The following is a 21,043-nucleotide window of genomic DNA, read 5'->3' on the forward strand; positions in this document are numbered from 1 at the left end:
TGGATTATACGCCCAATTTTATACCGACACCAATAGGTGAGCGAGCTAGTTAACCTTCCTTTACATTTTTTCTCTGGTATATTTAGCAGTAAATTACCTAAGAATAAGTGCTAAATGGAGCTTATTCACTGGGCGGCACAGGTCCCTCGCCCAGAAATAGATTTTTCCTACGTCAAAATCCCTTTAGACATTTACTGGCAAAAAATAAATAAAAAATTCAGCATACATTCCATAATAACAAAAAATGCAGGTGAACAAATTTTTTTTTTTTTTCTTAATAAACATAGAACATACAGGCCCACTCAGAAATACTTGTTTTATCTGAAATAAAAATTGCATGCCACTCCATAGAAAATTCAGTAATTTTCTAATACTTCTCTGAAAGGTCTGTCTATTTACACTTGTGTAAAAAAAAAAAACACACGGCACTAGTGTTAAGTCTATGTTTCTTCACCTTTATACACTGGAACAGTCCATAATATCACCTTGATGACATTTCACTTACCATGTTACACTGTAATATGCCTACATGTACACCCTATAGAATTATAGTCCCAAATAATTCACTGTTCCTCGCAGCACTAAGCGACAGGTTTTAGTACACTACCTGCCGCCACCACGTGTCTCTTTAACTCTTGCACTTGCTTCGCGTAGTGCTTGAAGAATACCTGGATGACTTCCATCCAGTGTACAAGCAAAGGTGCTCGAAATCCAAGAGATGGAAAAATTTCAACGACGAAGCAATTTTCCTGGGATCATGACCTGCGGGTGTACTGTCAGGATCCGCTCTGCGAATGAAGTAGGTGATCTTTGCCCTTAGCTGTTTCAGGGATAAATTTGAGCCCGATGTTTCCCCTTTAACGAGCTGTCCTCCCCCGAAGTCTGAAGTTATACGAAGATAGACCTTTAAACACTCCACTGGACACAGTGAGACATCTTCCTTCAGAGGGCAGATTCTCCAGGGACCCCATCTCTTGGTGGGTAGCTCATTCTTGGCGAGAAATGTTGGGTCAGGAAAAGATTCAGTTCACCCATTTCAGTAAACTTAATTGATGGGAGGCTTACCCTTTTCTCGCATGTTGAAGATGTGACGGCTTCCTTTATTGTGACGTGTTTGTACTGAATACTTTAGCTGCAGGAGCCAGGTGACGAGTCGACACAGTAGATTCCTTGCCGTCTTGGTGTGCAATATGAACCCATTGTGGGTTGACATGCAGGAGTCTAACTTCCTCGACCTCAGGTTGATACTTGGATTTCCTAACCGTTTTCTTTAGAAGAGCTTGCTCATTTACTGTCATCCATGATGGAGCCGCCTGCCCGTATGTTGCTTTCTGGGGCGCAGGAACATGCGCTCGTGCAGTGTTTGGTTCATAGCGACGCATAGAAGGGACCTCATGCTGTGTAGTGCTTATTCCAGGACAGCCTCCCACATTTCTATAGGGAGGGAGAGAGAATCGAGAGCTAAACTTACGGTGCGCCACAAAGTTCTATTGGCTCTCTCGATCTGGCTGTTGCCACGGGGGTTATACGTAGACAAGTAGCTTGTAGCCACTCCATGGTCATGAAGAAACTTTTGGTACTCTGAAGACACAAAAGCAGGTCCCCAGTCTGAATGAATGTACTGTGCTCGGGTAGGCCCCAAGTTGGAAAGAGAGTAGACAAACATTTAATGGTGGTACTCGCTGAGGTGTCTTCTGTTGCAAAGGCAAATGGAAATCTGCTGTACTCGTCAATTATGTTGAAAATGTATCTGATCTTTGTGGTGGACGGCATCGGACCCTTGAAGTCAATAGCCAGACGCTCGAATGGCCTGGTAGCTTTTATCAATGTTCCTGTTTCTTTGGAGAACTTAGGTTTCATCTTCGCACAGGTTTGACATTTACGTATGACAGTCCGAGCTTCTTCAATGGTAAAGGGTAAGTTTCTCTATCTTATGATGTGGGTCATCCTTCCAATTCCTTGATGACACAGATGCTCGTGAAGCTGAGTCACCTCGTCTCCTTAAGTACTGGTAAGTGAAGCCACACATCCCGAAGCACGAGAGAGAGCGTCTGCTACTTGGTTCTTTGATCCAGGTCTGTATGTGATGTCAAAGTTAAAACAGCTCGGTTCCAGACTCCACCGCATTATTTTTTCATTCTTGATTTTGCCATGGTTCTTGGTGTCAAACATGAAACACACTGACTGCTGATCAGTTATGAGTCTGAATTTATTTCCTAGCAGAAAGTGTCGCCATTTCTTGATGGCTTCTATGATAGCACATGCTTCGCGTTCCACTGCCGATTGTCATTTCTCTGATTCTGAAAGTGAGTGAGAAAAGAAGGCTACCTGTTTTCCTTCTTGTGTCAATGAGACTGCAACGGCAGCTTCGTCATCTATAGCAGCTAGTGAAGCTCAAGATATTTCATTCTTCTGTTCTTCGAGTGCTTATTCTGCGGATTTTGCCATCAGGAAAGTTTTCACTTCGACTATAGGTCGAATTTTCTGAGAGAAGTTTGTACCAACTTTGCATAGTGAGACAAGAGTCCCAACGTTCTTTTGAGACTAGGGGTACTGTCCGGAGGGTTCATCTCCAGCAACAGTCGCATTCTCTCCGGGTCAGGTAGGACTTGGTGATCATTCACTACATGGACCAAAATCCAGATTGATATTTGAGTGATTGATGTTTGAGTATAAACACTTTTCTTGTCATTTATGGTGTCCATACTTCAATGTAGTTTCTTGAAAGCATTTCAGATTTCTGTCATGTTCTTCTCGTGTGTGACCACAGACCGTGATATCATGTACGTAGGCGAACGTACCCTCTAGTTGCTCCTTGGCAATAATTTCATCGAGAACTTGCTGAAAGCAGGTAGTCCTCTTGGTTACTCCAAAAGGCAAGCACGTGAATTCGAACAGCCTTCCATCTTCCCTGAACGCTGTGAATTTCTGATCAGCCATGTTCAGTGGTATTTGATGATATGCTACCTTCAAGTCTATGGAGCTGAAGTAACAGTAAGTTAGTAAGTAGAGATTTTCTTGATCATCTCGGTTGTCCCTGGAACAGGATACGCAATCAGGTTAGTAAATCTGTTATGGTTTGTGATTAAACTATGACCAATCTTTTCTTGTCACTCTGATTAACGACCACCACTTGAGCTCTCCACGAACTGTGACTCGGTGTGATGATGCCCTCCCCTTTTTGCGTCTTTCTTGATGAACTCAAGAGTCCTCTATGGAATACCTTCTGGATTTCACCTGCATCGGGTGACAGTCAACTGTCAGATTGTCAAAGATGGCTGGTAGTTAAATTTGAGCCATTATCAGAGTACTGTACAAGGTGACTGGATGTTTAGCTCCAAAGGAGGTAGCGTCCCACCAAATAGCTGTTGATGACTCAGCAGGTAGACCTATGGGCTTCTCAAAACAAACCCCATCCATAGCTCACAAGGATGGTGAGGTTGCAGACACTAGAAACAATCGAGCTTGATTGGGTTTCAGACCCTTGTCCAGTACATCACCAGACAGGGATGTTTCCAATAGGCTACTATAACCCATTAAGTATACCAAAATGAAAATTCACAGATTTATTAACTGTTTTAAAGCACGTTGATATATTGAAAAACGTTGATAAATTTTGATCAGAACCTGCAGGATTCAAAGTCTGTTATTCATAGGAAATCCTATACTGTACTGTATTTTGCCTGGTAGTTTTGTACACTCTAGGCCACCTTGAACATGAAGCAAAATAATTGCCCTTTTATCATATTTCAGGGTTGTAATGTTAAATGGAAAAAAATTGTAAGAGTTTTTAATAATTTTGCCTCATTAAATTAGTATCTGAGTTACCTAAAAGTTCAGTGGTATGTTTACTATACTTTGGATCTGCTTTTGATTGAGAAAAATATGATGAAGTGATGGAACAAATTTTAACAATGTCCTTCCAATATTTCATTTATTTCCAAGGCGAAGTCTTCTTACATGGCTAAACAAAAATGTAAAAATCTTGCAGTACTACAACCCCTAGATGGCTATGAAGATTTAGAAAGTATTTTTAAAAATATTTTGTTTAGAAATATAACCAAAATAAGGGTAAAATTAGTTTTGTTCATTTAATTTACTAGACATGAAATTTCTTGCTATGCAAGTTTTCCAGTTATAATGTGCATCAGAGATCGAGTCAGAGAATTTTACAACCTGGCTGACTGATGTAAGATTCTCCTTCATCTTGTTTGCTCTATCAATTACATAATAGGTACCTGTAACTGGATTTAAAATCAAACTTCACAGGGAGTGCTTCCTAGTGAATGGCCTACTCTTATCATTATAGCTCTATGGTATGTTATGTTTTATTTGTCCAACTACCTGCTAGTTAGCCGATTCTATGTATCCTTTATCATTATTACAGTACTATCATAACTACAATTTTCACTGATTACATCCTCGGATTATAACAAAAGACAAAAATCAATAGAGGATGAATAAGAATAAGATAATTAATAAATACATTTTATTGCGCATCTTTAAATGAAAATATGTGAATGCCTTGAATATGTTATGTCTATTTAAATTCATGCAAAATAAATTTTACTTATGTTTTTAAGTCTTTTTACCAACAACTATGTACTGTATATTGTAGGACATAAAGGAAATGTTACATGAAGCCTTTTTCTACTTTTACACCATCTGACATTAATCAGGATGTATTGCACTGTCAACAACACAAGTGGCCAGTCTAAAGCCCTCATCTTCAGGTGGTCCATGGAATGGTATTTGGGTCAACATTACCACCACACAGGATAACTCCAACTTTGTGCAGTGGTGGTACAATGTTCTCCAAATAATTAATGGCAGCATAAACTCCAGCTCCGGCCGATGGTTCAACAACAATCTGGTTGAGAGAGAGAGAGAGAGAGAGAGAGAGAGAGAGAGAGAGAGAGAGAGAGAGAGAGAGAGAGAGAGAGAGAGAGAGAGAGAGAGATGAATAAATGAATAGTCATATTCCAATTCACTGAATGTTTCTGAAAACATGAATACATATGCAACATGATATACAAATATCCTGAAAAGACTGTACTGTCAATAGGCTGTTATTTCATATAACTTAATTTCCATGATTTTGTTTCCATAAAGTTCTTTCAACAGTAACACGTAAACTTGGCTAAAACCATGTATAGTATTTCTTATTTTGCAAAATCTTATCATACAAGTTACTGAGAAGTTTAAATTCTACAATGGTAGCTAGTGTTTCTTAATTTAGGTTCAATGCTCATTGCAAAGAGTAATTCCAAAAGTTATAAGGAAATGGTGAAGTTGAGAGGTAACTTTGGCTATCAAAAATACAATAAATTTTACTGTATTTCTATCTGGACACAGATGTTAATGGTAAGCCTTTGACATTTCATGCAATACTGCAGTTTTTTATTTCTATTTACCCAACATAATGTACTTGAGAGAGAGAGAGAGAGAGAGAGAGAGAGAGAGAGAGAGAGAGAGAGAGAGAGAGAGAGAGAGAGAGAGAGAGAGAGAGAGAGAGAGAGAGAAAGGTTAATTGCAAAGAAGGCTTTCAAAAGTACAGTACTGTATTTTAGATTTCATTATGTATAATTAATCTATAAATATTAGCACTTTTCTACTGCTGCCTTGGTGGTGATTCTATGACATTTTACTTGTGGAAATTCCTAACCGACTTAGCCATCAAGGCTCTTCATAGTAGATCTTGATTCTACTAGTAATTCTGAATTTGTAAGACTACAGTAAGTACGTAAAATAAGCTCGGACTTCATAGAAGTCTCTGGTGTGGGTTCAGATCCGCAGCCGACGAGTCGGAGAGGCTGCCATTTTGCTATCCGTGTAGACATCTCAGGATTAGTTATGTAATCGACGGATAGGTTTTCTTAAAGCAAATGAGTGTTACAGACTTATACACATAAACAAAGCCACTCCAACACCTTTTTAAAACATAACAGACACCTCACACGTCTCGAACTGTCGACCTAACCACGCCAGGACTCTTCACTGCCTGCTGGAAGGAAACATGCTGGTGATTGGTACAACACATGAACATACACTTCCGGGGTCTAAGTGATGTCAGGCCAGGCAGACAATCAGGACTACGGTCTACCCAAAAATCCAAAGCAAAGTCCTTCAAAATGAAGGCAATTTTGCTTACCACCATACAAATGGAAAAAAAAACACTCATTTGCTTCAAGCAAACGTATCCATCGATTACATAGATAATCCTGAAGTATCTACATGGACAGCAAAGTGTCTGCCTCTCTGACTCGTCGGCTGCAGATTTGAACCCACGCCAGAGACTTCTATAAAGTCTGAGCTTGCTGTCTTAACTGACTTAGCCATCGAGGCTTTTCATAATATATCTTGATTCTACTGGTGATTAAAAATGACAATGTTTAACAAAGGGAATCTGTAGTGAAGTGTTTAGTTTTCAATAATAAAAAGACATATTATGATAAACCAGTACAGTAGAAGATTACATGTAGAGATTGAACTGATGAAAAATTTCAATAAAAAGGGATAGTTCAAGAATTAAATGTAAGTGAAGAGGGTGAAGGATTGGTACCACTCAGTCCAAGCGGACACTGTTACTACAGACTTCAGATATAATGGACTAAATTCAGATAACTAGAGTATCCTCATGTGGGCATAGGTCACCATTAGAAGTAAATCATTCTTAGATCTTTATATTCATTTATATAAAAGTAATAAAAAATTTTTATTATATTCATTATCGGTATATCTTCATTATCAATAACCTGTTGAAAAAATAATTCTATATAAATGAAATCAACTTTTTTCTATTCGAGCCCATCTTCGAACATGTAAACCCAATCAGCTGATTTACAGCAACCACTCTCGAGGACATGCCAACATAAATTACAAGTAATCTTCTTAACAGTGTATATGTAAATGTGATGTTATTATAAATGTTATTTTACTTACTGCAGTCTTGTAAAATTAGAATAAACAAAATAAAGCTGCTTCTTCGCTGCTGAATAATATGGTGAGAAGTCCGACCTCTATCTCTTATGAGGAGGATTGTCTCTAAAGTCCATTGCTGCTCTCATATGAAGAAATGGCGGGCATGGTTCTGCTTCCCATTTTCTCTAAAAAAATTTTTTTGCTTTTCTGGGCTTAGTTTCAAAATTGCTTGTAGTTATTTCAACTGATCTAGGGATCAAGCATAATACAAGTTAATTTTGTATTACCTGAAAGGGTTTACATCAAGTCTTGTAGAGGACGGGAAGCTCATTCCAATGACATCAATACGAATTGTTGTTACTCTTAAGATGGCAGCCATGGGCAAGATGAGATGGTGGCACATTCATCTGCTTATTTGTTTGTTCAATTTTAATTTATTTGTATAAAAAGTACGCTTGTACCTGAAAGTGAACGCAGGAAATGTTTGTGAGCCTGTGGGTGAATAGCTAATGTTGCACTCGGAGTACATAACTAGATCTGTAAATCCTAGTGAGGTCTTTATGAAAAATCAGAAAAAGAAATGCTAATCTGCCTAGGAGAGAAGCTAGTTGCCTCCTTTGAGGGAAAAGACTTTCCTTTAGGACCTCTAGGAGTTACAGAGAGGTCTGAATCATTGTAAATTTGGATTATTATTATTACTCTCATTATTATTACTAGCTAAGCTACAACCCTAGTTGGAAAAGCAGGATGCTATAACCCAAGGGCTCCAACATGGAAAATAGCACAGTGAGAAAAGGAAGTAAGGATATAAATGAACTACAAGCGAACGAATGGACAATTAAAATATTTTAAAAACAGTAACATCAAAATAAACCTTTCATATTTAAACTATAAAAACAAGAGGAAGAGAAACAAGTTAGAATAGTGTGCCTGAGTGTACCCTCAAGCAAGAAACCTCTACCCCAAGACAATGGACAACCTTATTACAGTACAGAGGCTATGGTACTTCCCGAGACAAGAGAACAATGGTTTGATTTTGGAGTGTCCTTTTCCTAAAATGTCTCTTCTATCCACACCATGAGGAAAATAGCCACTGAACAATTACAGCGTAATAGTAATGAGTGAAGAACTGTTTAGTAATCTCAGTGTTGACAGGTGTATGAAGACAGAATGTGGGAGAACTATTTAGTATACCGTATGTGTAGACAAAAGAAAAATATGCTGTAAACAGAGAGATGGATCCAATGTAGTACTGTCTGGTTAGTCAAAGGACCCAATAATTCTCTAGGAGAATAGTAGCTCCTTCCAACAAAGTCACTTCAGTACCTGGTAAAATAGGCTTTTCTGTCACCTCTTGGTGTGGTGTACGCTTAGGCGTATATTTTGCTAATATTCCTAAAATTCTCACCGGGGAGTATTCCTGCAATATAGAGGAAAAAACTACCTGATCTGTAAAACCTGAATAAAAAATATGATCTCCCAAGTTAATCACGCTCGTGAGGGGAGATGGAGACCTGTTAAGGTTAATACAGTACTGAATAAGTTGGTGGTCCCAACATAATTTGTAATGTTTCTTAGTATGGCTGTAAAAGACTTGAAAACATAGGATCTATATCACCTGAACACATCAACAAAATCATGCACAAGATGGCCGTCTTCTAAGGGTATCGGATTTTCTGGGAACTCCTCTGATAATGATGGATCTGAAATACAAAGGTCAGGAGTTGAGAAGGAAGGCTTCTGCTCTTTCTTTCAGCAGAGGAAGAAGCAGAAGGAGAGTGATTCCTCTTAGCATTCTTTCTCCGACTATTATATTTTTCCCATTGAGAGAGCGGCCAATACTGTACTTACAAAATTCAAAAGTAAAGGTATAGGAGCATTGCTTACCACAACATCCAGGACACAAAGGATGGGGGTGTACCTCCACTTGGCTCATGATGGTGGCACAAGGACTACCTCTAATACTGGGATAGGTTCTCATGTTCACTTAGAAATTGCTCATAATCACAAATGGACCAAGTAAAGAGAAAGCACCAGGCAAAGTGTAGCAGAGACAACAGGCAAGCAGCAAGTGATTGGAGCTGCAACCAGGAGTAAAGTGAAGTGAGTTTTGCTGACACAACCGCTCCCAGTACAGGTGGGATGCCAAAACTCCTACAATTTAATTAATTCTGGTCGTAGCCAAACTCCAACGGAGTAAACACAATTTAAATGACGATGGGTTGTATCTTATGTAGGAGCAAATCTTTATTGTGGGACTATCTATGTTTTAAATCTGCCATGAAAAATGTTTAGGTCTCTAGTTAGTCTTTCTTAGGAGTCGATCTATCAAGAGAAAATTCCAACCAAGATTGAAAAATGCTGTAAAAGAGAAAACACAAGAAAATTATTACAGGCAAAACACTCACACACACCAGTTCCTTACCTTCATTCGTTCAAAGATAAGCTTCATTCCTTCAATCATCTGGTCATCAGTGATGGTAAATACCTTGGTTTCTGCATTCTCACATATAATAGGAAAAACCAAGTTGCCAACCTATAAGGAATAGAAATATACATCTTCAAGATATAATATTTATCATAGATTTTATTCTTTATGTTTAATATCATTTAGAATAAGGTTAAAGGGTGTATAAGATATGCATTTCTTGATTGATAAATTAAAACTAAATACCTCCTCTCTATGTGTAATTCTACCTTATTTTATCAGTGGCATGATTTTTAAAGTGAAATCTATTATTTCCATACCTTAACATGAACAAATGCTATATACTGCAAGTGGAAGCTTGATAACCTCAATTAAAACTGAATAAAATCTCTCTCTCTGCTATTTCCTACCTGCCATGTATTTCAGGCCAGATTATTCAGTGTACCAAAGAAAGACTCCCTAGAGAGAAGACTAATTCTCGACTTGTCTCGTCTCAACAAACACTTCAGATGCAACATTTGCTACTAGTCAGGTTTTATTCAGTCAGATTAGTTAAGAACCCCATTTAGTCCTACTATTGTGGAAATATTGTACAGTATCTTACAATCTTTATAGATGAACTGGCTTAGATGGACTAATGCTTTATTATCAAATTCTTCATCTTTAGTCAAACTTCCTCTTTTGAGTAGCAGGATGTGCTCATCATCTTCCAACTTTGTGAGGTAATTCATTGAGATTTTACCTGTTAATTACTGATATATACTGAAATCCATTCACTTATTGCTCTTCTTGATCAATTTTATGCATTTAAATGCGAGAGCCATTTTTACATTTTACATTGATACCACTTCTGTTCAAGCTTCCAACACAGCTGCTATTCAGGCAAACCACAAAGATTTACCCCTAATTTGACACTAAAATGACAAATATGGAAGTAATTTTCATATTTCTTAACTATACAAATCTGTAGCTATTTATAGGGGCATTATTTTTGGCGAAGCTAAAAGACGAGCCATTAGACTTTTAGCGAGGGTTAACCACCCATACCGCTAGTTAGCAGGGAGGGGGGCGGCTAGTAGCTATCCCTCTCACTCACACACCTGTGCCTGTACTTCACTTTGCTTGGAGGTATGACTTCAAGGGAAACTAGAATGGCAGGCAATTCTGTAAATAGCTACAGGTTTGTATCGTTAGGAAAAATACAAATTACTTCCAAATTTGTCGGAATATTTTGAAAGTTTGCTGAATGTTGAGGATGATAGGGAGGCAGATATAATTGCGGTTCCAGGTGTTGAGGTGCCAGTGATGGGAGATGAGAATGAGAGAGAGATTAAAATAGAGGAAGTGAGGAGAGCACTAGATGAAACGAGAGTAGGAAAAGCATCGGGTATGGATGGTGTGAAAGCTGAGATGTTGAAGGAAGGGGGTGTGACTGTACTTGAATGGTTGGTGAGATTGTTTAATGTGTGTTTTGTGTTGTCAATGGTACCAGTAGATTGGGTCTGTGCATGTATTGTACCACTATATAAGGGTAAGGGAGATGTGCATGAGTGTTGTAATTCAAGAGGTATTAGTTTGTTGAGTGTAGTTGGAAAAGTGTATGGTAGAATACTGATTAATAGGATTAAGGATAAAACAGAGAATGCAATCTTGGAAGTACAGGGTGGTTTTAGAAGAGGTAGGGGTTGTATGAATCAGATTTTTAGTTAGGCAGATATGCGAGAAATATTTAGCAAAAGGTAAGGAGGTGTATGTTGCGTTTATGGATCTGGAGAAAGCATATGATAGAGTTGATAGGGAAGCAATGTGGAATGTGATGAGGTTATATGGAGTTGGTGGAAGGTTGTTGCAAGCAGTGAAAAGTTTCTACACAGGTAGTAAAGCATGTGTTAGAATAGGAAATGAGGTGAGCGATTGGTTTCCGGTGAGAGTGGGGCTGAGACAGGGATGTGTGATGTCGCCGTGGTTGTTTAACTTGTATGTTGATGGAGTGGTGAGAGAGGTGAATGCTAGAGTGCTTGGACGAGGATTAAAACTGGTAGGCGAGAATGATCATGAATGGGAGGTAAATCAGTTGTTGTTTGCGGATGATACTGTACTGGTAGCAGACACAGAAGAGAAGCTTGACCGACTAGTGACAGAATTTGGAAGGGTGTGTGAGAGAAGGAAGTTGAGAGTTAATGTGGGTAAGAGTAAGGTTATGAGATGTACGAGAAGGGAAGGTGGTGCAAGGTTGAATGTCATGTTGAATGGAGAGTTACTTGAGGAGGTGGATCAGTTTAAGTACTTGGGGTCTGTTGTTGCAGCAAATGGTGGAGTGGAAGCAGATGTACGTCAGAGAGTGAATGAAGGTTGCAAGGTGTTGGGGGCAGTTAAGGGAGTAGTAAAAAATAGAGGATTGGGCATGAATGTAAAGAGAGTTCTATATGAGAAAGTGATTGTACCAAGTGTGATGTATGGATCGGAGTTGTGGGGAATGAAAGTGATGGAGAGATAGAAATTGAATGTGTTTGAGATGAAGTGTCTGAGGAGTATGGCTGGTGTATCTCGAGTAGATAGGGTTAGGAACGAAGTGGTGAGGGTGAGAACGGGTGTAAGAAATGAGTTAGCGGCTAGAGTGGATATGAATGTGTTGAGGTGGTTTGGCCATGTTGAGAGAATGGAAAATGGCTGTCTGCTAAAGAAGGTGATGAATGCAAGAGTTGATGGGAGAAGTACAAGAGGAAGGCCAAGGTTTGGGTGGATGGATGGTGTGAAGAAAGCTCTGGGTGATAGGAGGATAGATGTGAGAGAGGCAAGAGAGCGTGCTAGAAATAGGAATGAATGGCGAGCGATTGTGACGCAGTTCCGGTAGGCCCTGCTGCTTCCTCCGGTGCCTTAGATGACCGCGGAGGTAGCAGCAGTAGGGGACTCAGCAGTATGAAGCTTCATCTGTGGTGGAAATGTGGGAGGTTGGGCTGTGGCACCCTAGCAGTACCAGCTGAACTCGGCTGAGTCCCTGGTTAGGCTGGAGGAACGTAGAGAGTAGAGGTCCCCTTTTTGTTTTGTTTCTTGTTGTTGTCGGCTACCCCCCAAAATTGGGGGAAGTGCCTTTGGTATATGTATGTAGTTCCAAATTTGTCATTTTTTCCGTAATTGGAATACAAACCTACGCTATTCATAGGGGTTGACTCACCCATTAGGTGAGTGGACGTCCCTGCCAATCTGACTTTTTGGCTTTTACCTGGGGATTCCCTTTTGTGTGTGTTAACACATGATAGGTGGAAACCCTAACCCTCGCTAAAACCTTGCTATGCATGGTCTGTGGCCAACACAAGCTTGTGTGTTTGTGATACTAGCAATGTGGCTGCCAAGGTAAGAGTTCTTCCAAGTCATAGGAATCATCTGAGGTCACCAAGACATTCCCAATACCACCTCGCCAGGGTATGGGAACTAACATTATTGATACAATAGCAGGTTACACAAGGGAACAATGGTTTACCTGCAGTTGGTTGAGGTCGGCTTCGCAGAAGACCCTGAATGTTGATTTTCCCCAAGAGAGGGGAGGATAAAGAAAAGAAAAAGCCAGTCAATCTTATTCAATCACTCAGACTAAAACTGGGTAACCAATGTCCTCAACCTCCTGCTACTTGTCCGTCAAGGAGCTTGAAGTGTTAAACCAGTTCTTGTGCAGCCACCACAGGACCGATATAGAACATACCGAGTCTCCTGTGGGTTATGTCTTGCAGGTAGTGGGCAGTGAAGGTCATTTGACACTTCTACAGGCTCGTTGTAGAACCTGCACCACAGAGTAGTTTCATTTGAACGCCATGGACGTAGCAATGCCTATGATGTCGTGTGCTCTGGGTCGAAGTTTTGGAGGAGGATCTGGATTCAGTGTGAGGTCAATGACCTTGTGAATCCAGGCAGAGATGGTGTTCTTTGTGATCCTGCTCTTGACCTTCCCCGAGCTGATGAAGAGTGTTGACACTTGGGGCAATCTCTTGTAGTTTTTCTGAAGAAGGGCCTCCAGTTTCTTTTGGGCATAGTAACCATTGATCCGGATCATTGGTGTTGTTGCGAAGGGCTCTCAGACTGAAAGGTTTGGATCCTGGGATCTGAGCTGCCAGAAACTAGGTCAAGCATTACTTGGCCCACTGTCATGAATGAGACGTTATGGATGTCCCATGGGGTTCGCCGACTCTCTTGGCAGTAACACAAGCGGGAGACCTGTCATCAAGGTCAAGAGGCCTCTGCTGCTCGGGGTCCTGGAACGAGGTCTCCTTCCCGACTTAGGGTTCGTTGGCTTGAAACCATACGAGGGGGCAATACCAACGTGAAGAAAGGTTAATTCCTTCTGGTCTGAAGGCGAAGCATAAGAACTAGCAGTGCCTTTCCGTGCCGAGACCAAGAGAAGCCTTCCTCCCAAAGGTAACTGAGGAACCCTATTGCTGGCATAGTGGTATTGAGGGGAGGGATACTCCTTATATGATACCCACTTACAGTCCACTTAGACTGGATTGGCCGAAGCCAAAGATCTATCTAGGTATCCAGACATTCTCTTCGCAATCTGTTGCAGGAGAGACTCCCTGAGAGAGGAGAAATTGGATAATCTTCAGGCGTGAAGATACGGCATTATATAAGATGTTCACATGTGGCTGTTTAGAGTCACTGAGGGGTTCTCTCGGGATCTCCATCAGGAGTTGCAGACGAGCCGACTAGGCAGGAAGAGTCTGCTGGGCAAGAAGAATCTTGCTGACGGGACGAGTCTGCTGGGCAAGTTGAGTCTTGTTGGCGAGATGAGTCTAATGGCCAGTTCCCGAAGATCAAAGGCAAGGAATAGATGAATCCAATTCCTGAAGGATCTTTAAGGATCTACATCAGTAGGCGAGACGAGTCTTTTAGGGAGACAAGACTGCTGATGACAAAGCCTGCTCTGAAAAGCAATGGTAGAGAATGGGCGAACCCAATTCCCGTGGGAGAAATCCACCGAAGGGAAGACCAACCAGGAAAAGGAAGATTCTCGAGGATGGGAAGGGCAGCCACTGTTTGCTGCCGCTATCAGCGATCCTTCCAGCAAGCAGGAAGATTGCTGCATATTGGCTGGTGGAGGAATTACTTCCTTGGCAGGGGAGTGGATGAATCCTTTTCTTTGCTGGAAGAATCCCCCGAAGGGGAAACCAAAGGGAGAAGGAAGTCTTTTCTGCAGACAGGAAAGACATGATCAACATCTGCTGCTGTAGTTGGTGAGTCTCCCTACCATGGAAAGGAGAGTTCCACCACCTAGATATCCTCTCAGCCATACTTTCTGTTTCCCTTCCCCGAGTTCAACACCAAGTTGAAGGTCGACACAAGGCGCCATACAAGAAACCAGCTGGACCTCAAACTGAGTTCCCCTCGAAGGGGGGTGGTACCTCTTGCCCGCAGGAAGGTTGCCCTCATCTTGGAGATGTTTACGAGGCGGTCCAATTCGAGCTCTGACCACAGCCCAGAGGCCGAGTGTTACAGTATGCTCGTGCCCCCCCCCACCCTCTTTCTTTGATGCATCTAGAGGGAGAAATCAATTCAGGGAAAAATAAAGGAGATTAACTCCCTGGATGAGATTCTCATCTTGCAAGCTCCTCATCAAGACAATCTCTTACTCAGATCTCGTAGAAAACCAGAAGAAAGGAAGATACCTGGTGCCGAAGGACCTGGGATCGGATTGTTTCTGAAGAAGTTGGATTCAATGGAGACTGATGCGGTCTTGTCGAACCTGTGAAAGTTTCTGATGTAGGACTATCAGCGAAGGCGTTATCTTCCACCCACAAGACGTCATCTCAGGGTGGGTCGTAGTCGTTGTTGAAGTGGCCGGACGAAGACTGCCTGACCCCCTCTGCAGGTCTCGTAATCCTCGATGGGGATTTCGGCAGAGTCTTAGAATCCTTAGACTCATTCCTCAGAGGGAAAAAGGTTTAGCACGGATAGTTTCGGTAGAACACCCTTATGTTGGTCACCTGTAGGGGGAAGGATCGTATCTTCAACGGTTTTCGGGGCAACCCTGAGTTCTCGAGGGACCTCCTTGACTGGCACGGCCTGATCCCTGAGGTCGCTGTAATGTGGCAGCGAGGTCACGCGTAGCTGTCTGTTGGCGAGCTGCTGATGGAGACTGTCAGTCGTTTGAAGACTGTCTAAGTGATTGGCGAGTTGGCGACCGACGAGCAGCGCGAGGCTGGTGTCGTTTGCCTTCCGCTCTTGGAGAGTGGCGAGTAGGTGATCGGCGCGCTGACGATCGGTGACGGGGGAAGGGCTGTACCCTTAGGAGAGCGGTAAACCGCTGGAGAGGATCTTGAATGGACCACCATCGACAAATGACAAGCAGGAGCCTATAGAAGAGTCGATGATGGAAGATCGACCGGATGGCTGGAACCAGCTGGCGAGCCATGAACTGGAGTTTGTCAGCGAGAAGATGGCGAGGAGTCTGTCGAGCGCCACGAGGCTGGCAAATGACGAGACTGCGGAGCATCCTTTGGAACTAGCGAACGTCAGGAACGAGGAGGGGTATGGGGTGCCTATGGTAACCCTTGTGCATTATCACAGTCGTCGATGAAGAGTGCTGGGTTAGGTTCCCAGAAGGAAAACTGCGTTAAATTCCTTCAACTCTACGTGGGAGGGTAAGCCCAAGAGAGAGGTGAGAAGACTATCTATGTTGTCCAGATGAGAGCACTCTCTGAAGAGAGAGACTCGGGAGCAGCTCCTTCAACTCTACAAGGGAGGGCTACCAAAGTAGCAAGGAGAGAAAACAATCTTGAGCTGGCTTAGTGATGACCACGAGCTAGCGAACAGCGAACGGTGAGTAAGTGAACGTCAAGTTGACGAACGGAGAGCTGTCACCTTTTCAAGAAACGGAGAAAGACGAGTCGCCGAACGCCAATGGGTGATCGATGCGATTGGTAAGAAGCTGGAGATCGTCTAACCATTGAATCGGAAATTGGCGAGCAGGCGAATCGGAGATCTGGTGACCCGGGAGCAGGCGATTGGCGTGGTGATCAGCAATCTTTGAGTTTGTAATCGGCGATCATGGAGCTTGCAAACAGTGAGCTGGCGATCATGGAGCTTGCAAACAGTGAGCTGGCGATCATGGAGCTTGCAAACAGTGAGCTGGCGAATATGGAGCTTGCAAACAGTGAGCTGGCGATCAGAGAGCTTCAAATAGGCGAACTAGTGAATAACGAGCTGCTGACAATGGACAATAGGTTAATTGAAGAACAGCAGTATGGTTCGATGATTGGTGAGTTGGCGATCGGCAAGCTAGAAATTGGCGATCGGCAAGCTAGAAATCAGCGATTGGCGAGCTGGAAATCGATGATCAGCAGGCTGACAATTGGCGATCGGTGAGCTACAATCAATGATGGTGAGCCACGAACAGCAGTTCAATGGCGAGAGGTCTGAGAGGAGCGGTGGACAGGCGAACGCCGTAAGGCTGGCAAACTAAACACCAGAGATCAGCAAGTTGGCGATCGGTAAGCTGGAGATCGGCACATTGGCAAGCAGGAAATAGGCATGCAGCCAATCAAAGACCTGGAGAAGGGATATGACCCTCAGAAGGACGATCATCCGCTGGAGAGGATCACGAATGGATCCTAGATGGCGAGTCACGAACCGGGGTTCGTTGCCGAGCAGGAGAAAAGGCAACGAGGTTTGTTGAACGCCGCAATACTGGCGAACTTCAATACCCCAAGTCCAAAGAAACGGGCGTAGGTCGGGAACCAGGAGAACCATGATGAGGAAAATCCTCCAAAGAGGAGCGCAGCGAAGACGAAAAGTTGAAGACCCAACAGCCGTCTCTTTGCCAAAGGCGATAGTATGTCTGGGGCGACAAAGAGGACTACAAGCTCAGCGAGCTCGCCGATGAGGATGATGATCCTTTGCAGGGTAGACTGCTCATCTGGAAGGTCTCCAAAGAGGTGTCTTTATGGGTGCTCTCCCCCCTGCGAACAAGAGGTGATCACCTGCAGGAAAGACCTGCCTCGGACTTTGCTCAGCCCCCGACGAAAGAGTTGACTCAGCATGGGGGGAGCGTAGTCTTTGGCGAAGAAACTGCAACAGTCGATGAGTTGTAGATGTAGCTGTCAGCAATACTCCACACAGATGGGAACGATGCAAGACAGAGAAGATGAAAGAAAGTTCTCTCTTAGAAGGGAAAGTAGTTCAACCTCAGGAGGCGGACCTCCGGGTAGCGCTCTTTGCTTCCCATTACCAAGCCTTGTTTAAGTTGAAGGTCTCCATCGAGCGCTACCTGAGAAAACATAGCCGGAGTTAGTTCCTCCACGTTAGCGTGCTGATAAGTAACTGCCACTGGCGCAGAACAGGAAGGTGATAGCGCAGTAACAGAAGATTCCACAGGAACAAACGGGACCGCTCTTCTACGTTGGCTATCTTAGCCAAACGAAGCAGTATGGCATTGCTAACTGAGGAAAAATAAAAACAAATTATGCAAGAAAAAAATCCCTAGGGAGGAGCACCTAATCCACAGACTGGAAAGGTGTTCCCAAAGAGAACAGACACAAATTAAGGACTACTCACACCCTTCCCTGGCCGAATCGACGGGAGGAGAGCGGCAGCGTGAAAACTGTAACAAAATAAGAATTATAATTAATTAATTTAGCTGAAAACTGCTCGGGAGAACCACTCAACCCTCCAGCGGGAAGGGGGTTCCCTGAGATGGAGCAGCAAGCGCACCTGCCGCCGGCAAGCGGAGTTGAAGCTGAAAAGTTAAATTACTACCAGTTATTTATGAAGAAAACCATTCGGAAGTGCAACCTAACCCACAAACGGGAAAGGTGTATCCCCGCAAAGTATCTGCTGGCCGCCCACGTAAAGTGAGCGGCGTTGTCAGTGAGAAAGAGCAAGACCGAAGTCAAGCTCTGTGAAGGCCGCAAGCAGATTCCCTCTAAGAACACGTAGGGGTGAGGGTGGTGATACCAGCTGAACGTAAGAGTATCTAAACGATGACGACTTCCCTGCAGCGGCGGCCGAGCTTCTTGGAAGGACACCCGCCTACGGGATAGCCGTTGTCCAAGAAATGAAGGTCGTAAGGGAAGGCTCTCCACCCTTGAGAACCTGTCGCACTACGCTGTCTCACAAACAGCAACATTAACTATAAAGAAAGCTTAAAATATATATAAAAACAAAAAGAATGTTTTCATATACAGTATATTGATTAAAAAAAAAAAGAAAAACAAGATTAAAAAGTAAAAAGGCTGGCGAGTTGGTGAGGGGAGAGAGACAACGTCTCTCTACTCGAGCCAAAAGTAAAGTGAAGTATAGTCACAGGTGTGTAAGTGAAAGGGGTAGCTACTAACCCCCAATCCCCCCACTAACTAGCAGTATGTGTGGTTAACCCTCGCTAAAAGTCTAATGGCTCGTCTTTCAACTTCGCTGAAAGTAATAACCCTATAAATAGCGTAGGTTTATATTCCAGTTACGGAACAAACTATCAAGATAGCAGAGCTAGACTTTCTAGCTAAGATCTCCGGCCCATGAGAGATTCGGATACACGTAGATCTAAGCCTAAATGCTGGTTAATCTCTCACGCTATTTAAATTCAAGTACTTTGATGGCTACTGGCAAGTGTGTAACTCAGCCAAGCAACACATTTATAATTCAGTGTCTATTCTATCCATCTTATTGTAATTAGGGATCATGAAATTAGGGATTGTATAAGAAGACTAAGGAAGGTAAAAAATTCATAATCATAATAAATATTGGCTGAATATCCCACCGCAAAAAAACACATTTAATAATTCTTCAGTATTTACCATAAATCAGCTAGGCTAAATGAAATTTGTTAAAATCTCAAAATCTTAAATGATAAAATAATTAACTAATCCCTCCAAAGTCACGTGAAGCTAACAACATAGACTCCATATATTCAACATACAATGCAATTTTAAGATTACTAAATGAGAGAGAGAGAGAGAGAGAGAGAGAGAGAGAGAGAGAGAGAGAGAGAGAGAGAGAGAGAGAGAGAGAGAGAGAAGAGAGAGAGAGAGAGAGAGAGAGAGTTACAAGGATTTTGGATGTCTCAAAGAATTTAGTCCATCCACCAGGAGACTCCATTTGCTCTTTGGTAGAGCAATTTAGTTTAGGCATCTAGAGAGTTCTTATGATCTTGTCTAACTTGTTCTTGAACTCGTTTACCATGTTACTGTTTACTAAATTTCCTTGAAGTCTATTAAAAGAACAGTATTTGCTATTTTGTATGTAAATAAATTGCCACATTAAGTGGTGTTGTATCTTTTCAATTCCAGTTTGAATCCGTTACCTCTGTACTGATTTGTTCTAAGCGTGAATAGATTGTTATAATCTACATTTGTTATTCCTTTAAGAATTCTGAATGTCTCTATTAACTGTCCCCTTAGTCGTCGAGTTTGTAGATCAAATAATTTTAAACGTTCCATCCTCCGTCTACATCCAAATTGCCTTATTGTTGGAACTAGTTTGGTGGCCCTAGCTTGTACGGCTTCCAGTCTATCTATATCCTTCTGAATACTTGAAGCACAGAATATGAACCCCATATTCTAGATAGGGTCCTACTAGTAATGTGTACATCTGTAGTACAGTGTCTTTGTTTCTGTATTTAAATTGTCCCTATTAGTTTTTGTGCTTTCTTCTCAGTTTTTGTGCTCTGTTTGGTGAACTTCAAATCCTTGCTAATGAGAGAGAGAGAGAGAGAGAGAGAGAGAGAGAGAGAGAGAGAGAGAGAGAGAGAGAGAGAGAGAGAGAGAGAGAGAGAGAGAGATAATAAACCCAAGATTACATACTGCCTGTAACCTGATAGAGTCAGCAACAGTATCAAGATATTTAGGAGGATCTGTCCAGAGACATTCCTTGGCTTCTAAGGATTTTTGTAACTCCTTTCCCACTGGCTCTACAGCAAAAACTGTAAAATATAAATATTCAGTGTTGGTTAGAATATCACCCAAAACACAATACTGTACATGCTTGGGTAGTGAGCACACATGAATAGAAATTAATTACATAAACTATATCATGTCATACATACATACATGTCAAGGCACTTCCCCCAATTTTGGGGGGTAGCCGACATCATACAAATGAAACAAAAAAGGGGACCTCTCCTCTCTGCGTTCCTCCCAGCCTGACAAGGGGCTCAACAGAGGTTGTCTGGTACTGCTAGGGTGCCACAGCCCACCCTCCCCTGTTATCCACCACAGATGAAGCTTCATAACGCTGAATCCCCTACTGCTGCTACCTCCGCTGTCATCCAAAGCACCGGAGGAAGCAGCAGGGCCTACCGGAACTGCGTCACAATCGCTCGCCATTCATTCCTATTTCTAAAACAATCTCTTGCCTCTCTCACATCTATCCTCCTATCACCCAGAGCTTTCTTCACTCCATCCATCCACCCAAACCTTGGACTTCCTCTTGTACTTCTCCCATCAACTCTTGCATTCATCACCTTCTTTAGCAGACATCCATTTTCCATTCTCTCAACATGGCCAAACCACCACAACACATTCATGTCCACTCTAGCTGCTAACTCATTTCTTACACCCGTTCTCACCCTCACTACTTCGTTCCTAATCCTATCTACTCGAGATACACCAGCCATACTCCTTAGACACTTCATCTCAAACACATTCAATTTCTGTCTCTCCGTCACTTTCATTCCCCACAACTTCGATCCATACATCACAGTTGGTACAATCA

General features: G+C 42.4%; 1 protein-coding gene across 2 annotated transcripts in view; it reads right to left on the minus strand.

Moving 5' to 3' along the window:
• Positions 1-4,474: 4,474 nt before the first annotated feature.
• The window catches only part of LOC137654972 (serine racemase-like), an 87,133-nt gene continuing 70,564 nt past the window's right edge, over positions 4,475-21,043 (minus strand). The window contains exons 7-9 of one of the 2 annotated variants that reach the window (XM_068388872.1): positions 20,134-20,252; positions 9,347-9,457; positions 4,475-4,870 (exon numbers count right to left, since the gene is read on the minus strand). In XM_068388872.1, the coding sequence (XP_068244973.1) occupies positions 4,730-4,870; positions 9,347-9,457; positions 20,134-20,252 (371 nt within the window). In that variant the 3' untranslated portion in view covers positions 4,475-4,729. The remainder of the gene's footprint in view (positions 4,871-9,346; positions 9,458-20,133; positions 20,253-21,043) is intronic. The other variant, XR_011046767.1, reaches the window with a different exon arrangement.

Source organism: Palaemon carinicauda, chromosome 16 (genome assembly GCF_036898095.1).
Source record: "Palaemon carinicauda isolate YSFRI2023 chromosome 16, ASM3689809v2, whole genome shotgun sequence".
Taxonomy (NCBI): Eukaryota; Metazoa; Arthropoda; class Malacostraca; order Decapoda; family Palaemonidae; genus Palaemon; species Palaemon carinicauda.